General features: G+C 44.6%; 2 protein-coding genes across 6 annotated transcripts in view; both read left to right on the top strand.

Moving 5' to 3' along the window:
• Positions 1 to 2,867: 2,867 nt before the first annotated feature.
• POLR2K (RNA polymerase II, I and III subunit K) lies at positions 2,868 to 8,383 on the top strand. 2 transcript variants are annotated; one of them, XM_014611645.3, is made up of 4 exons: positions 2,868 to 2,969; positions 4,300 to 4,392; positions 7,697 to 7,789; positions 8,214 to 8,383. In XM_014611645.3, exons 2-4 carry the CDS (start codon positions 4,332 to 4,334, stop codon positions 8,234 to 8,236), a joined length of 177 nt encoding a protein of 58 aa, XP_014467131.1. In that variant the 5' UTR covers positions 2,868 to 2,969; positions 4,300 to 4,331; the 3' UTR covers positions 8,237 to 8,383. The 2 variants fall into 2 exon arrangements, with proteins under 2 accessions (XP_014467131.1, XP_019351238.1); XM_019495693.2 differs by lacking the exon at positions 2,868 to 2,969 and adding an exon at positions 3,106 to 3,206.
• Positions 8,384 to 9,999: 1,616 nt separating this feature from the next.
• Positions 10,000 to 18,626, top strand: part of SPAG1 (sperm associated antigen 1) — a 73,482-nt gene continuing 64,855 nt past the window's right edge. The window contains exons 1-4 of one of the 4 annotated variants that reach the window (XM_006268797.4): positions 10,000 to 10,082; positions 15,506 to 15,653; positions 16,132 to 16,291; positions 17,734 to 17,856. In XM_006268797.4, coding sequence (XP_006268859.1) covers positions 15,514 to 15,653; positions 16,132 to 16,291; positions 17,734 to 17,856 — 423 coding nt within the window. In that variant the 5' untranslated portion in view covers positions 10,000 to 10,082; positions 15,506 to 15,513. Of the gene's footprint in view, positions 10,083 to 10,112; positions 10,131 to 15,505; positions 15,654 to 16,131; positions 16,292 to 17,733; positions 17,857 to 18,626 lie in introns of those variants that run through there. The other 3 variants (XM_019495801.2, XM_019495800.2, XM_014611644.3) reach the window with 3 other exon arrangements.

The raw sequence follows: 18,626 nt of genomic DNA, 5'->3' as shown, positions 1-18,626 counted from the left end.
ATATACCTCCTCTGCTCGTGCTTGTAGGGAGGCAGTTAGGCGGGCCAAAGCTACCATGGAGCTGAGGATGGCAACCCAAGTAAAAGACAACAAGAAATTGTTTTATAGATATATTGGGAGTAAAAGGAAGGCCCAGGGAGGAATAGGACCCCTGCTAAATGGGCAGAAACAATTGGTGATGGACAGGGGGGACAAGGCTGAACTCCTCAACGAGTTCTTTGCCTCAGTGTTCCTAAGTGAGGGGCACAACAAGTCTCTCACTGGGGTTGTAGAGAGGCAGCAGCAAGGCGCCAGACTTCCATACGTAGATCCTGAGGTGGTGCAGAGTCATTTGGAAGAACTGGATGCCTTTAAATCGGCAGGCCCGGATGGGCTCCATCCGAGGGTGCTGAAGGCACTGGCCGACATCATTGCAGAGCCACTGGCAGGAATATTCGAACGTTCATGGCGCACGGGCCAAGTCCCAGAGGACTGGAAAAGGGCTAATGTGGTCCCCATTTTCAAAAAGGGGAGGAAGGAGGACCCGGGCAACTATAGGCCAGTCAGTCTCACCTCCATCCTTGGTAAAGTCTTTGAAAAAATTATCAAGGCTCACATTTGTGAGAGCCCGGCAGGGCAAATTATGCTGAGGGGAAACCAGCACGGGTTTGTGGCGGGCAGATCGTGCCTGACCAATCTAGTCTCTTTCTATGACCAGGTTACGAAACGCCTGGACACAGGAGGAGGGGTGGATGTCGTATACTTAGACTTCAGGAAGGCCTTCGATACGGTATCCCACCCCATACTGGTGAACAAGTATTCACCAAGGCGCCCCAGGGGGTTACAAGAAACAATGGCCACAAGCTAGCAGAGAGCAGATTTAGATTGGACATTAGGAAGAACTTCTTCACAGTTCGAGTGGCCAAGGTCTGGAACGGGCTCCCAAGGGAGGTGGTGCTCTCCCCTACCCTGGGGGTCTTCAAGAGGAGGTTAGATGAGTATCTAGCTGGGGTCATCTAGACCCAGCACTCTTTCCTGCTTATGCAGGGGGTCGGACTCGATGATCTACTGAGGTCCCTTCCGACCCTAACATCTATGAATCTATGAATAGAGATTGCTATTGAAGTTCACTAGACACCACGTCGGATGAGCTGCTGCGTTAATCCTTGGAGGGCTCTGACAAAAAGAATCCTAGGGTTATCATCCCCCAAGACTGGTTCCTAACCTTTTTAGAGTCAAGGCACCCTTTCTTAGACTCAAAGCACCCCTCAGAAAATGTCAGCTCTTAGTTTTCACTGTTTTTTCCACCAGAGGGATATAATAAGCAACTTTTCTGTTGCGGTGAATTCAGAAAGCCCACAACAGGTCAGGATGTATTTAACACTATGGATTCCTATTTGAAATCTCTGGATTTATCTTGTGAATCATATTTGCACATTTCACAGCGCTAACACACAGTGGCAGCCTTGAAAAGATCTCAAGGCAGCCAAGGCACCATTGTTGAGCATCACCAGTCTATAGCGTGGCGCTTGCAATCACACCACAGGTGCTTTCTCTATGACTTTGCTGTAAAAGGTACTTAGGTGCTCATTTGGGTTGGGGATTTATTCATACAAATTCTATGAATGCAGATTTTCCTACACGCATCGGTTCCACTGTATTCTTTTTTCCACTCAGAAACTGTATCTCGCTAAATTAATGGAGAAGCCCTGTAGAAGGGCACTTTGCATCCAAATGCTGGTCTAACATCTTTTTGAACTATACAGTTAGTCCAATAAAACGTATCACCAAAAAACTTTGTTTCTCACATATTTCCTATACCAGCAAGTCTATAACACTCCAACTCTACTACTAAATTATGGGGAATTTCTAACTACACTGCTATTTCCCCATTTCTGTGGCCTAAACCAATCCTTCTATATAAACTAGAATGCCTGTGTTAGTATGCTTATAAAATTAATGTTATTGTACTGTATAGGACCCAGGAAAGAGAACTGAGATACTCAACTCCTTAGCTCAATTTTTTCCTTTTGAACAATTAAAGGTTCAGTCTTGGTTAAATGCACAGTGATCTTTGCTTTTAATATTGAAAGCTTGGTAAATCCTCTAGTGCAGGGATTCCCAGACTGTGGTATGTATGTGTAGCCTGGGGTAGGGGGGATATGGAGAAATTGTGTAATGGCAGATTTAATTTTCATTATAATTGGCATTTAAGGGGTTAAAATATAAAACATGCTGGTACAGCTATGCAGGCAGCTGGTAAATCTGGAAGCGGGGGCACAATAAGAAAAAGTTTGCAACCCCCCCACTGTAGTAGGAACACTACTATAACAATGGCATGGGCACAACTGGTACCAAATAATGAACCCCCACAGTAGTAATGGCTTATTTACAGCTTACTTCAAGGCAGTACAATAAAATGAACAATACAGTTGATATATAACAATAACATGTATATAATTTGCTAAAAACATACAGTGAAAGTAATAATTCTACCAGTTTACTGCAGAACCCCATACACCAAAAAAGCTCAGGAGCCAGCCCCTCCATCAGTGATCTGTGGGCTGGAAAGGACCTCAAGAGTCTTCTAGTTACTCTCTTCCCCCGCCCCCAAATAACTTGCACTTGTTGATTCGCATTAAATAACACGCGTGGGGGCTCTTTCTGGTTGCATTCTGGACCTTTAGGGCGCTCTTGTTTCCTGCGCCAAGCCTTTCTCCACACCCCGGAGTACTACAACCTGACTTTAAAATCGAATTGAAGGAAGGAAGCCGAGGCTCTCAGAAGCGGGGCCGCAGAAAGGCCTGGCTGTCACGAGCCGCGGGACCCGGGCGGGCTGCTCGGAGAAGCAGACAGCGGGGCGCCGGAGCCCTCCGCAAGCACGCGGCCGCGCGGGGACCGGGCAGGCGCGGCGGTGGCTCCTCCCCGGCAGCGGCCGGAAGCTGCCGTGAGGCCTCATTCATCGCTGTCAGGACGGGGCAGCGGCGGAGGTAGGGCATGGGCTGTCTCCCCTCCTTGGCGGCAGGCGCCTGCTGCGCTCTGGCCCTTCCGCGTCCCCGCTGCAGCGGTGGCGCCGCCCGAGGCCTCCCGCCTCCCCCTCCCCGCGCGTGGGGCTGCCAGGGCAGGACTGGCTCGTCCCTGCCCCGCGCCGCCGCGTGCTCAGAGGCACCGCCGGGAAGGCCCAGGGGGTGGGGAAGGGGGCGCCTTTGAGGAGGATGTGACCGAAGGTTGGTCTTGGAGATGGCGCCTGCCCCCGGCCAGCGGAGGGTTGTTCGGGGGAGGGGGCCCTGTTGGCACCTTGTTGTCCTGTAACGTCCTGGGTTTTTGGTCTATTGGCGGCCCTTCCCAGCTGCTCTGTACTCTTACTCCAGCTCTGTGTGTAGTTAAATGTTCCCTGGGGTGGGAGGGTCAACCTTTTGGCAGGCCTGCCATGCAGCCTCCCCAGGTTGCCACTCTGATCCCCCTCCTCTGCTCTGCTTTCTGTTCCAGGCTATGCTCCCTTGTTCTGCTGCCCTGCTTCCTTCCCTCTGCTCACTGCATGAGTTGTTGCTTTGCTTTCTGCTCCCTGCCCTATCTGCTGTGCCTGGCACACAGAGGCTGCCCATGCCACTTGTGGCACCTGTGCCACGGGTTGGCCACCCCTGCTTTAGAGAGTGGTGTTTCTGTGTTCACGTATCTTCTGTATGCTAGGGTATCGCTGCCTGCATTCCCTCAGAGTATCGGGGTGTCAGAGTGGTAGACTGGAAACGTGGATCCCCACACTGGTGATGATGCATGATTGTATTGTGAGAAAAGCTTCAGTATAGCTATAGGTTAGATTGCAGTGGCAAAACCTGGCCTACAACAATATTGCCTGTGGTTTGTGACCTGCTTGTTTGACCCAGGTATGTTATGTTTGCAGGTGTTTTGCTTTTTAGCAATATTTGTATAGGTGCATTGTGGAAAGGGAGAAGAGCTTTTGCCTTGTGCTTCAGCAGGGAGTAAGCATCCGGAGGAGAGGTACACAGAGCAGCATTATCGCTGCGAGATGCCTAAGGTTGTCCTGCTCCGTGATAGACAAAAACCCAACCAAACAGCAATTTGAGCCAGTTACAAAAAAATAGCTTCACGCTAGCCTGGATTTCATACAGGATTGGAAAACTGGCAGCAAACCATGTTCTGGTTTCTAATTGGGTAGAAATGGTGATAGACACGTTTGGCTCCCATGATGCATGTGTGCATGATCTGAAATGTGGAGTAGGAAGGGTCTAGATTCCCTGTACAGAAAATAAGGTTATGCTGTCTGTTTTCTCCCCTTTTTTTTTTTTTTTGATAAACCAGGTTTCTTACATTTGGCTTTTTAGTGACAGAGGATGGATTCTCAAAAGGATGTTCAGCCACCAAAGCAGCAGCCAATGATTTATATCTGTGGAGGTAAGAGTGAAAACAAATGTTTCAGTAATATCTGATGCACATAAGAACAGTCCCTTACTGGTTGAAAAAAGTTAACATTCTCTGAATAGTTTTCTATTTACCAGGATCATTTTGGGAAGTGGTGGTGCATCCCCCAGAGGGAACATGCATTTCCCCAAGGGCAAACAGCAGTGGCAGGGGAACACCTGCAAGTGTGGGGCGTGTGGTGTCTGTGGCACTGCATACTGTACAGCTGCACTCGTCTGGATGCATCTGTTTAGTTCTCTTGATGCAAGGCACAAGATTGCACATTTTGGTCTTCTTGTTAAGTGTTTATAATAATCTGTTTATAGGGAATAGGTGTTGGCATAAAAGATGGCTTTATAAGGATTGCTGTAAGGCTAAAGATTAATTGAAGCCTTGAAGAAATACATGTCCAAAAAGAATAAATTTAGTTTCCAACAGATGAAGAAGATTAAAATAATTTATTATTAAATTATTATTATTACATTTATTATTAAAAACCCTAATAGAAAGAAGAAATAATATCAAATGAGGCTATGGGAGGACTTTGTAACTGCAGGGAATAATAATAATAATAGCCACTTTTTTGGAAAGTTATAGCCAAGGGGTTATAACTATAACAATTGAGTTTAATTCCTGATGCTTATCTTTCTGAACGTATGTGAACATCACTTGTATTAAAAAAAATAAGTTCAACAATTTAACTTGCAGTTGATGAGGAAAGTGATGGTTACCTGGTGAATACAAGCAGATTATTAACTGGACTCTGAGGCTGCTTGCAGGCATTAAAGAAATACAAAAAAAATCAATGTTTTACTTTGAACTCCTCATGTCCCTACACCAAGCTCGGTGCATGTCCAGAAGAGGTAACGCGTTAGTTGGACCTAGCTCGCCCAGTGTCTTTATAGATTGGGTGCTTTAGTGGGGGGGGTTTGGCACTGTTGTCTAATAGCTGATTGAATGTTAGATAAAAACGCCAGAAAGACCTGATGAAGCACCCAGTCTATATCCATGCTGCAGAGCTGGGATGAAGTAATGTGCTGCTACTTCTGCATGCTTTGTTTTGTTTTTGTCTTTTTTTAAAACATCTGCAAGCAGCCTGAATGCCAAGTAAAATTATAGTAATGAGTAATGGAAAGGGCCCCAGTCTTAATCCCCCCCCCCCAGAAATTGCCAAGGAATTCTGACAAAAAACGTAATAGTATTATTTTAGGAAGTATTGGAATGAAACTATAATAGTTCTAACTTTTAAAAATGGTGATGAGAGAGATCCTATAGTATATCATCCTGTTAATTTTATGTATATTCCAGCAAAAATATTTAGACAGTGTTATTTTTTCACCCCACCTACAGAGGTGGGGCAGGGGCAGGAAGCAGAAGCTAGAGAAGTAATGGGAGACTGGAGATCCCACCCCAGCAGCAGCTGGAGTGTTGGGTTGTGGGGGAAGTGTCCAGGTTGGAGTCTGCAGGCAGCCAGGTGGGCAACTCTGGCTTAGGAAGCGTGTTGACAGTCATTCACCCAGTATTTAAATTTTTTTATTTAAAAATAACAGATTATGTGACCAAATTATGCAGGCAGTAAGATTTTTCTTGAACTTCCTGTTTTTTGAGGTTAAAGCATTCTTTTGGTCTAGGAACCTACTTGTCTGCATGCTACAAACAAAAACTAAAAATGAGGTTACAGTTCACGTTAATTAAATCTGCATTGATGACTGGTATTGGACCCCATGTTGAGATGGAATATATTCTTGTAGGGAGAGTGAAATAAATGTTTTAAATCACCGTGGAGAATGAAGACCACCACAAGTAAAGATGATAAGTGGAAAATGGATATCTCCATTACTGGAAAATGTGAAATGTTGATGAAGAGAAAACAATTTGGCTTCTTTCTAATGACTCAAAGTCTGTTTTATATTCCCCATGTCAGGGATGGGCAAAATACAGCCCATGGGCTTTGACCCGGCCCCTGGCCCCACACTATCACCACCCCATGATCCTGGCCCCTGCCCAGCCGTCCTGTTCCCGGATTCTGCTGCCTGCCCATGGTCCCATCCCATCCACCCAGCCAGGTGCACCGCACCCTGCCTACAGGGCCCCGCCTGGCTGCTCCATCTGGCAACCCTGGCAGTGGGTGAGAGGTGGACAGGCCCCAGGCTGGCTAGTATCAATTTTATACCCCCCCACCCCCCTCTTTCAGTCTGCAACAGCTCACCCAAATTCCTAAAGTGGCTCTGCAGCCAAAATAATTACTCACCTCTGCCCTGTGCGTATTTGCAATACGTGCCCAAACAATAAAGGTCAAAATCAGTTAAAATACTTGTTTTACCTTACTGCTGTATATCATTTCATTTTATCTGTTTGTTTCTTTTTATGTTTTTGTACCATTCTACCTGTTTTATGGTAAAAAACATGGTAAAACTGGTAGAATGTATGTTTTTAGCAACACCCATAATTGTTTAACTTTTATTATATGATATAATAAAAAGGACAATGAAATAATATATTGTTTTAGTAAAAGCTGTATATAAATAAACAAATAAAAATAAAAGCTTTTCTGAGAGTGGATGATAGTTTTAGGGAATGCTATGTGGGCATTTAGCTTGTTTGTTATGAACAAGCAAAGATTGTTATGAGCCATGTGCAAATGCATTAACTTGCACATTGATTATAGCTGTTGAATTAGGAGGTACATCTACTTATTTTGAGGAATGTTTTCCTGGAATACTGTACATATTGTATGGGGCAAACAAAAGACAATTTTATTTTGTCCTTTAGAAGAATCTTTTTAAGCTAAGGAAAAGTAATGGATAGATAATATAACTGCATTTGGAGAAAGGAACATACTCCATTAAAGTAGAATCTTTCTCCAAATCAGAAGTTTAGAGTGAAAAATGTTTCATATTGTCATGTGGGTGCTTTGACCACTAGTATGTGGTACGTATTTTTTTAAAACTGCAGTATCTTAAAGCTACTCAGTTAGTTAGCATAGTCTAGGTAATTTAGTTTGCATGGTTTTGAGATGTTTTATAGCTTTATTCTAGGTACTTTAGTTTGAATACTGTACAGTATGATAGCTTTGAAATCAATAGAACAATAAATTATAACTTTATAGATTAACTAAAAATGTATATGCTGAAGAAAAATAAATTAAAAACTGAAATTGAAATTTTGCTAGATTACTAAAATTGTTCTTTGCTTTGTCATATGCATGTTTTAAATTTTGGTATGCGTTTTTAAAAAAAGAAATACAAATGCAAAATATTGCTTATAACTTTGGCCTAACAATATTGTCTCCCCACAGAATGTCACACAGAAAATGAAATAAAAGCAAGAGATCCTATCAGGTGTCGAGAATGTGGATACAGAATAATGTACAAGAAAAGGACAAAAAGATGTATCCTTTTACAGTCCTCTTATCTTTGGGTAGGTAGAGAAAAATAAAGGTTAGAATAAGAAATTGGGTTGATTTTTATGACTCCATGCAGGGACAAAAAAAGCTTACAAATGAAAAATGCGTATGAAGAACAACCTGTACATCTCTGCAACTTACAATATTTTCACTGATAGTGGAATTGTTCCGGATATGTCAATCACTTTTTGTTAATGCAAACCACAGTAAACTGTCAGCTGTTATCATCTGTAACAGTAAAGGCAGATACAAAGTACACTAGGTAATGAGATTGCCATGCATGTTCCAAATTTTAAGATATAAATACAAACTATTGGGGTTATAACTAAAAATTAGTTTGAAACTGTGTTCTGTGCAACTCTTGTGATCTGCTGTTTTCTACTTTTTCTTTAACACAAATTTATAACAGTGGTGGTTTTTGATGCCCGATGATGTGAACCCAAGATGTAGCTGCTTTATCTTAATGCTGAATTATCTCTGATAACTTTTGCTGTATAAGAGTGTGCAGCTACATGTACTTTTCCATCCTGTTACCTGCTGTTATAAGTTATTTGTCTGCAATAAAGTTTTAACATCAGATATTCAGTCTAATGATTTGTATACATATAATGATTTTTTTTTCAGTAAGCAGGCTTCTAAAACTATCAGGCAAGCTTTCAAATGCAAGACGTGTTTCTTCAGGTCTCTGAGGGTGGTGCCTGGTGCGCTGAGCTTTGAGATCTTTTACCTGATCAGCTCTGATCCGCTCTGGTGAGGACCCTGTGGCAGGATAAGAGCTTCCAGTTTAGTGTAACTTTGTAGAAGTCCTTGGGATTCAGTGGAGTTATGCTAGTGCTAAACTTGGCCTCACATCTCCAAGTTATCTGCTCTCCGCCCCCACCCCCCCCCTTTCCAATATCTCTTGAAACTCGTAAAGGCAATATATCTCATCCAATGTACCAAATGCCCAGATGGAAAATACATAGGTGAGACCAAACAACAACTGTGCACCAGAGTGAATGCACACCAGAAATCTATCAAAGACAGGAATACCCAATTACCAGTGGGGATACATTTCTCGCAAGAAAACCACTCTCTAATCTCAGTCCTGATCCTCAAAGGAAACTTACAAAACACTTCCCAGACACAAGCCTATGAACTTCACTTCATCAACCTCCTGGATACTAAAAATCATGGACTAAATACAGACATTGGATTTATGACACATTATAACCTGCCTGACAGCTGACTTCCCAGGTACTTCTCCACTATTCATCCCCCTTCTCTCCTCCCCACCCAGCCTGTCTCTCACCCATTGACTTCACAGTCTACATTTTCACTGACTACCTGTCTTGCATGCAGACCAGCCCAGCCCCTGGCTTCTTTACTTTTCATTGCATCCAGGAAGAGCACACACCAACTGCTGAAACTTCCTTAGCCTGACAAGGGGTTTTTGAACCAGAAAACTTGTTTAAATATTGTTCTCCAACTATTTAGTTGGGCCAATAAAAAATATCAGATTCACCCAAAGAACCTTGTCTGCCAGTCCTTTGAGGCACTCCTAAAGAGAAACTCATAAAGGCCTTCCAACTTATTGCCATCCTTGATTTCCAAGATAGTGTTTAATGCGTTAAGGCAAACACATCTGTGATGGTAAAACGCACTCTGTTAACTACAGACATCAACACTATTTATTGCTTGCTAGGTGTTCCTGAGAGGGAAGGTGTAGCTGTAAGTGATGTAGCCCTGATGGTCCAGAAATGGAGAGAGGCAAGGATCCCCTAGGGGGGATATCCGTCTTTTATTGAACCAGCTGTATTTGGGATAGAGTTAGGCAACGTTTCCAGGGCAAGACGTATTCTTCCTCAGCTCCGATGTAGGAAGTGGGGTGTAACTCAAACCGCTGAGTTTGAATGACTTGAAGTCCTTCACCGCTGTTTTTCAGGGATCAAACCCGCTATTTCTATTGATCAGCATTGGGTGTCTGGGGGCAGGGAAGGGAGGGCACTTGTGGCCGTCTCCTAAGGGCTTTTGGTCGTTCGCTTTCTCTTCCTGCAGCCGAACAAAGCTCTATTTTAGGCGGAAACGGGATTATTGCCTCCTTCATCTACGCCCCGAAACGGGAGGAGAGGCTGGCTCGGGCTGCCAGTCTCCCTCACGGGGCGGTGCCCACTCCCTCAGGCCCCGCCCCGCCCCAACGCTCTGGCCGAGACGCCAGTGCGCGTGCGCGTTCCGCTGTGGGCGGTGCCGCGCTGAGACGCGGCGTCCTGGTTGCGGGGCAGCGCGGAGCTCCTCGCAGGTGGGTCGGGCTGGGCACGGGGCCTTGCCCTACCCGCCTCTGCTCCTGGTGCGTGTGGGGAGGTGTTCCCGGCGTGGGGTGCTGGGGCTCGCGGGACACGATTCTGTCTGTCCCGCGCCTCGGAGTGGGGGCTCTTCCATGGGGGTCGCAGCGCCCCTCCCCCCGTCGGGGCGCTGAGCGAGGCGTCATGGCAACTGATGCTAGGGAAGGACGCGGCGCGCAGGGGGGCGGAGCCACTGTGCAGAGCGCCCCGCCCCGCACAGGTGGATCTCGGGGCTTTGCCTGGTGTCTTTTGGGCATGAGGGGCCTTCCTCAGGGTTTGTAGCAGGAACTAGCTGCCGCGTTTCTCAGAAGTTTGTTCTGCTGTCACGTTGTCATGGCGGAAAAAGGGAGAGAAAAGCGCCTCCTCTTGCCTCGCATCTGCCCTGGGAGGCTGCGGATTCTGCCGCGGGAAATATTGGCCGTGCTTTACATCAGCGCAACTCTGAGAAACGTTCATGTAAAAAAACAAAAAAGAAAGGTTGATCCACTAGATAGGCAAGACAGTCTGGTTTTTGTTTGAGTGCAGGGAACAGTTAGGGTAGAAATAGGCGTTTTCGTTGGCGAGCCATTGGCTGTGCAGTGATGTGTCGCTGCACAGCTAATTGCAGTCTGGGAATGTCTCTGGACATCACTGGTAGCTGCACTCTGATGTGGGGCATATCTGTAAGGGGGGGAGGGAATCCCTGCTTGCAAACTTGCTCTTCCTGTTAAGGAGAAAAAAATCCCCTGCAGGGGATTTCCCCTATGCACCTGCCAGCCTAGGGTGGGGGGAATTCTCCCACAGGGGGTCCCCCTCCCCATTTGCAGCCCAGGCTCCATGCTATTCCTAGCAACAGCATGGAGTATGGTTTGCAATAGGGAGAGGGACCCCCATAGCTGATTCCCTGCTTCCCTCTGCTTCAGGTGTGCCAGGGGAAATCCCCTGTAAAGGGATTCCCTTGCCTTGCTGAGGGTGCTTTGTCTGCAAGAAAGAAACCCCCACTTGCAAGACACGCTCCATGAAGCCCTGACTTTCCTCACTTACCCAGACGTCCCTGGAGGGATGCAGCTGGGTGTGCAGGGAAAGTGAGGCAAACACTCCCAGGGCTTGAGGGTGCCAATCTGGTGTGAGAATTCCCAGGGTGTGCAGGACTGGGCCCACCAAGCCTGAGAAACCCCTGTTCCAGGGAGACTGTTGCCTGTGTCTAACAATAAAGTTTGTTACTGCCCCCCAGTTTGTTACTGCTTTTTGTTGTGGACACAAATTTCAGCTTTTGTGGAACAACCAAAGATAGGGGTGTCTATTAGCTTTCACTTTTTACCACCATAAAAAATTTTATGGTAGCACAAAGGTTTCTATCCTTAGTGTGGTAATAGTATTGGTAGTGTTAGGGTGATGTAACCATGATGTTCCAAGAATTATGCAAGAGGCAAAGATTTCTTTGAGTGTTGTCTCTTATTCGACAAACTGCATAATTGGGATAGAGTTAGACAAGGTTTTAAATGCAAGAAGTTCGTCTTCAGGTCCCTGAAGGTCGTCCCCAGGGTGTGGAGCTCTGAGATCTATTATGGGATCAGTTTGGGTCAGCTCGGGTGGGAAGGAATCTGTGACAGGAAAAGAGCATTTCACTCTGAAAACAAGCTTTATTAACCAGTTATATACACTAAACTAACAGTAACTCAGGTTGTCTTGGTAAGTGCATATAGTCACCCATTCATAGATTCACAGACGTTAGGGTCGGAAGGGACCTCAATAGATCATCGAGTCCGACCCCCTGCATAGGCAGGAAAGAGTGCTGGGTCTAGATGACCCCAGCTAGATACTCATCTAACCTCCTCTTGAAGACCCCCAGGGTAGGGGAGAGCACCACCTCCCTTGGGAGCCCGTTCCAGACCTCGGCCACTCAAACTGTGAAGAAGTTCTTCCTAATGTCCAATCTAAATCTGCTGTCTGCTAGCTTGTGGCCATCGTTTCTTGTAACCCCCGGGGGCGCCTTGGTGAATAAATACTCACCAATTCCCTTCTGTGCCCCCGTGATGAACTTATAGGCAGCCACAAGGTCGCCTCTCAACCTTCTCTTTCGAAGGCTGAAAAGGTCCAGTTTCTCTAGTCTCTCCTCGTAGGGCTTGGTCTGCAGGCCCTTAACCATACGAGTGGCCCTTCTCTGGACCCTCTCCAGGTTATCCGCATCCTTCTTGAAGTGTGGCGCCCAGAATTGCACGCAGTACTCCAACTGCGGTCTGACGAGCGCCCGATAGAGGGGAAGTATCACCTCCTTGGACCTATTTGTCATGGATCTGCTGATGCACGATAAAGTGCCATTGGCTTTTTTGATGGCTTCATCACACTGCCGACTCATGTTCATCTTGGAGTCCACTAGGACTCCAAGATCCCTTTCCACTTCCGTGCCACCCAGCAGGTCATTCCCTAGGCTGTAGGTGTGCTGGACATTTTTCCTCCCTAGGTGCAGCACTTTGCATTTCTCCTTGTTGAACTGCATCCTGTTGTTTTCTGCCCACTTGTCCAACCTATCCAGGTCTGCCTGCAGCTGTTCCCTGCCCTCCGGCGTGTCCACTTCTCCCCATAACTTTGTGTCATCTGCAAACTTGGACAGAGTACATTTGACTCCCTCGTCCAAGTCGCTGATGAAGACATTAAAGAGTATCGGTCCAAGGACCGAGCCCTGCGGGACCCCACTGCCCACGCCCTTCCAGGTCGAAACCGACCCATCCACCACGACTCTCTGGGTGCGACCCTCCAGCCAATTCGCCACCCACTGGACTGTGTAGTCATCCAAGTCACAGCCTCTTAACTTGTTCACCAGTATGGGGTGGGATACCGTATCGAAGGCCTTCCTGAAGTCTAAGTATACGACATCCACCCCTCCTCCTGTGTCCAGGCATTTCGTAACCTGGTCCTAAAAAGAGACTAGATTGGTCAGGCATGATCTGCCTGCCACGAACCCGTGCTGGTTTCCCCTCAGCATAATTTGTCCTGCCGGGCTCTCACAAATGTGAGCCTTGATAATTTTTTCAAAGACTTTGCCAAGGATGGAGGTGAGACTGACTGGCCTATAGTTGCCCGGGTCCTCCTTCCTCCCCTTTTTGAAAATGGGGACCACGTTGGCCCTTTTCCAGTCCTCCGGGACTTGGCCCGTGCGCCACGAGCGTTCAAATATTCCTGCCAGTGGCTCTGCAATGATGTCGGCCAGTGCCTTCAGCACCCTCGGATGGAGCTCATCCAGGCCTGCCGACTTAAAGGCATCCAGTTCTTCCAAATGACTCTGCACCATCTCAGGGTCTACGCATGGCAGTCTGGCGCCTTGCTGCTGCCTCTCTACAACCCCAGTGAGAGACTTGTCGTGTCCCTCGCTTAGGAACACTGAGGCAAAGAACTCGTTGAGGAGTTCAGCCTTGTCCCCCCTGTCCGTCACCAATTGTTTCTGCCCATTTAGCAGGGGTCCTATTCCTCCCTGGGTCTTCCTTTTACTCCCTATATATCTAAAAAACAATTTCTTGTTGTCTTTTACTTGGGTTGCCATCCTCAGCTCCATGGTAGCTTTGGCCCGTCTAACTGCCTCCCTACAAGCACGAGCAGAGGAGGTATATTCGTCTTTGGTGATCTCTCCCTGTTTCCACTTTTTATGTGCTCCCCTTTTGGCCCTTAGGCTGCCCTGGATTTCTGTGGTCAGCCAGGGAAGCCTCCTGGCCCCTTTCCCTCTTTTGCCTCGCTCAGGGATCGTCTTGCTTTGTGCCTGAAGGATCGTTTCCTTAAGGCACAGCCACCCTTCTTGGGCTCCCATCGCTTCAAAACTCCTACTTTGCAGTGCGTCCTTGACTAATCGCCTGAGTTCATTGAGATCAGCTTTCCTAAAGTCTAGCACTTTCACCCTACTAGTTACCTTACCCACTCGACGTCTTATGGTGAATTCTATTATTAGGTGATCACTGTCCCCCAGATGGCTACTGATCTTGAGGTCCCCTACCATGTCATCCCCCGTTGCCAATACCAGATCCAGTATGGCATTCCCCCTAGTGGGACCGTGTACCTCCTGTGTCAGGTGGAGGTCCTGTACACAGGTTAGAAACCTTCGTGAGCGGTGGGACTTTGGTGTCTGTGACTCCCAGCAGATGTCCGGGTAGTTTAGGTCCCTCATGACTACCGCCTCTTTAGCTTTTATGGTCTCCGAGAATTGCCTCAGGAGCCCCGAATCTCTTTCTTCCCCTTGGTGTGGGGGTCTGTAGCAGACCCCTACCACCAAATCCCTTTCTCCTTGCCCCCCATGTAGCCTAACCCACAATCCTTCTACTTCCTCATCCTTGGATTCTGTCTTGATGAGGGTTGATGTATATTACTCACTGACATAGAGCACAACCCCTCCCCCTTTCTTCCCCACCCTGTCCTTTATGTGCAATCTATAGCCCTCAATATGTACTGCCCAGTCATGGGATGAATCCCACCAGGTTTCTGTTAGCCCTACTAAGACATAGGTGTTTAGTGCAAGCAGGAGTGCTAGTTCATCCTGCTTGTTTCCCATTCTCCTAGCATTAGTATATAGGCACTTGAGCCCTGCGACTGGTGCCTTTGCTGCCCCCCGCTCCAAGTCCTAAGGGGCCCATTGTTTCTTACCTTCTCATTTCTTACCTGTGCTGTAGTGCTGGCCTCCCCATGGCTTTCAGGTTCCCATTGAGCTGGTGGGTCTGAGATGGCCAGTTGCTAGGAGTCCTACAGGTGTCGTTTTGGTGGTATTCTTGCCAGCTGGCAGTCTCTCTTTGTTCTCACTTTGTCTCGGGCTGATCAGGTGAGCTGGCAGATCTCATGCAGATTTCTTTTCTGTATGCTTTGCACCCTGTTTTTCCCAGGCAGACTTCCCTAACTGCATGGGCAGTTTAGTTATATATGAGGCATGCTACTGGCTAGCAGCCTCTAATGGAAGCAACCAGTAGCCAGGGGTTCTCAACCTTTTTAGACTGTCACCCCTCGGTAGACTTGAGGCACCCCTCAAGAAATGCCAGCTCTTAATTTTCACTTGTTTTTTGACTACAGAAAAGTAATACAGCAATTTTTCTGTTGGAGCGAACTGAGAGAGACCACAACAGGTCAGAATGTTTTTAACACTACATTTCTGTTTGAACCCTGGTTGAGAATCACTGTTGTAATAAAAAATCAATAACACTCTGCAGTTAATCTTCTTTCACCCTAGTCAGGTCTACACTTCTTCTCCACAGGTGAAAAATCTGCAAGATCATATCTTAAATTTAGCAAATTTGGCAATCCCATCTTTATGGCAATAGCTTTGTTTGTATGAGAGAGGATTATGCAGGATTAAGGCAGGACCAGTCTCTCAAAATATATTTAGTACCATTTTACACAACAGAATAATTAGGTTTATCTTTCAAAGTTTTAGTTATGAGTGACCAGCCAATGCCATCTATGTTGGACCAAGGATTAACAAAAACATACCAGATTCCTATTGGTCATCTGGACTACACATTCATTGAGAAATGCACAGATGTGAAACACCTTGAAAAGATTCTCAAGATATTAAGGTAAACGTTTGAAATTCTGTTTTTGTTACTTCATTATTGACAACACTGAAAATGTTAATCCATCAAATACATATAGCATAAGTAGAAGTAGTATTAGCTGCTTCTCGCTGTCCCATCATCCTACTCTAGTTGTAGCATGGAGGTACCTCCCCCAAAAGAAGGTAGTGATTTCAGGCACCTTGCCTATTTAATTCTTGGAACATTTGTTGAGAGTGATACATGTCCATGTTTAGACTAATTGCAATGATGTTTTTTATAATATGGATGTTTATCTGCTGGAAACTAGTCTCAAACTCATTTCATGTTTGTTACCAGACTGCTGCTAGGTGGTAACAACTCTCAGTTGCTTGGAAGTAAACTATCCTCTGTGGTTCCTATTGTGTGTTATACACAGAAGTATTTATATTTCTGGAGAACACAATATTATTTGTTTCTTGTGCTTAACTTTTAAATTATGTAGATTTTCTGTTTCTGTAAGGTCTGGTGAGGAAGGGTATTACCCCGATCTCACATTATTTTGTGAAAAGCGCATTGAATGTTTAGCTCCTGGGAGCAGAGCCCTTCGAAAAGATAAGCCTGCAGCCACTGCAGCTGACTTTACAACTGAAGAATGGGAAGAAATAAATGGTGAAATTAAGGTATAGTATAATTTCAGTCTCTAACGTACAGTACTAGTACTGTAAACTTTATGTTAAAATTAATTACTTAGGTGGTGATTGAGTTAGTTTTAGGCCTAATTTATAATTTGGTTAGGGTTCTTTGTTCTCATATTATATGTACAGATTATCAGTGGCCAGTAACTCTCTCTCAACCTTTCATATTAAAACCTGTATAACTGAGTGAGGAAATATTGGCCAGGGGTGTTGGTTGTAGATGTGTTGGTCTAAGGGCATAGGCAGACAAGACTCTTTGGGTAAATCTGATATTTTTTATTAGACCCACGACAATAATTGGAAAAATTCTTTGCAAGCTTTCATGTACAAACACCCTTCTTCAGGCAGAGGGAGCACCTGTAGTTGTTTTGTGCTTTTATTTCAACCAGGAAGAGCACAAAACAACTGCAGATGCTCCCTCTGCCTGAAGAAGGGTATTTGTACATGAAAACTTGCACAGAAGAGTTTTTTCCCAACTATTTTATTTGGTCTAATAAAAAAAATCAGATTTACCCAAAGAAATATTGCCCAAGCACTTTGATTATCCTTTCTTTCATTTGAATAGTGCCACTAGTTCTTTAATTTCTAGCAGAATAGAAAGAACCGTTCATTTAGAAGAATCGGAAAGTATTGACATATTATATTTAGGAAATGCATTGCTCATCATTTAAATCTGACATCTGATTACACTGTTACAGCAATATTATACTATAGGATAGGAAATGAGGAATTCCTGAAATGCAGGGAGAATTTAGCAAGGTAGACAAACCTTAGGCTTTAATGTTTCTTTGAAGACAGTATGTTTAATGGTGCTGTGCCTTAGCAGTAACAATTAGATACAAGTCCAAGTCTTAATGTGAAATAAACCTATGATTTTTCTAGCCCAGAGTAGACTGAATAGTCTATTAAATCATACTAAGGTTGATCCTGACAAGTATCAAGCATGAACAGTAATTTTGAAAAGAGATTCCTTGCATTTATAATAGACATCTAAGTATTTTTTATTATTACTGTATTTTAAGACAAATTATGGGCAACTTAGCATATATTACAATTAGTGTAGTGTCCTAATAATATTCTGCTTTTTATGTTTTGGATTATTTCCACTACTTGAAAGAAGATTCCCCAAACCCTTTTCAAATACTCCTTGACTCCTTTCCTATTGTATATTTTCCTTTATTATTTTTCCTCCCTTTGCTTTCAAAAGCCAATGTTGCATATGACTGTTGCATCAGCAGAGGAGGGCTGAAAAATGACTCTTGCATAAGACCATCAATTGCTCCTTGAGCTGACCACAGGGCTTGGTAGAAAGTAACCCTTTTGGCCCGAGGAAATTTAGGTTTAAACTGAACAGGACTATGTTTTGTTCATAATAGATGATGTCTTTACTATTTTGAGGTATGGTGATATTATATGTTTCTTTTCAGAGCTGGATGACAGAAATGCAAGAAGATTATAAAATACAGCTTCCTAAAACACAAATACTTCATGAGAGACTGGACAATTTGCCACCAGTTCGTGGTTCAGATAGCTGTGTTCCTATTGGCCAAGTATTTCACTTTTAAATATATGCTTAAAAATTTGTTTTACATTTTAAAGATGTCTCTGTATTGCTGTGCAATAATAATCAGTATTAACTGAGGTTTTTCTTCACCAGTATTTTGTAAGGAGAAAAAACTAGTGGAGGGTCTCTTGTAGGTGATTAAGGCTAAATTGAAACTGCCTCTTTAATACTATATTTAATCTCTGCTCATTTTATATCTGCATTAGTACTCCCAGTCTTCTTCCTTTCTTTTTCCTCATAACTCACTTAGAAATCATGTTAAACAAATCATGAAGAAGTACATAGTAATATTTTAAGTATCTTCCTATAGATCTGTTTCTTCAGGTTTTTTTAGTTCTTTGGCTGGCTGATCAAGTACAGTACTTTAGAATGAATTCAGAATAAAATGTGGACTCAAACATTTAATTGGCAACTTAGTTGTTATCTGATTCTCATCCAGTATTAGTAAGGTCTGGGACACTGCTTGAGTCAGCTCACGGAAACCATTTCCCTTTTAACAGTGTATGAATTTGTGATTTACATCAATATAATGGGTCTTTAAATGATCCATTGGTTTCTTGTTAATTGCTAGATTGATTAATTGTCTAGGAATGTTTCTATACTAACAAACTAGTTTACGATTAAAAATTACGCTAACACACACATGCCTTAAACTTGTGGAAAATTCACAGTAATATGACTGACAATCCTAGGCAATTCCTTTTATTTAGAGGCTTGTATTGATCAGTAACATCATGGAGTTTATTCATGGCTGCT

Source organism: Alligator mississippiensis, chromosome 3 (genome assembly GCF_030867095.1).
Source record: "Alligator mississippiensis isolate rAllMis1 chromosome 3, rAllMis1, whole genome shotgun sequence".
Classification (NCBI taxonomy): Eukaryota; Metazoa; Chordata; order Crocodylia; family Alligatoridae; genus Alligator; species Alligator mississippiensis.
Note: the sequence above shows the minus strand (reverse complement) of the source record. Positions and strands in the feature narration are given on the sequence as shown.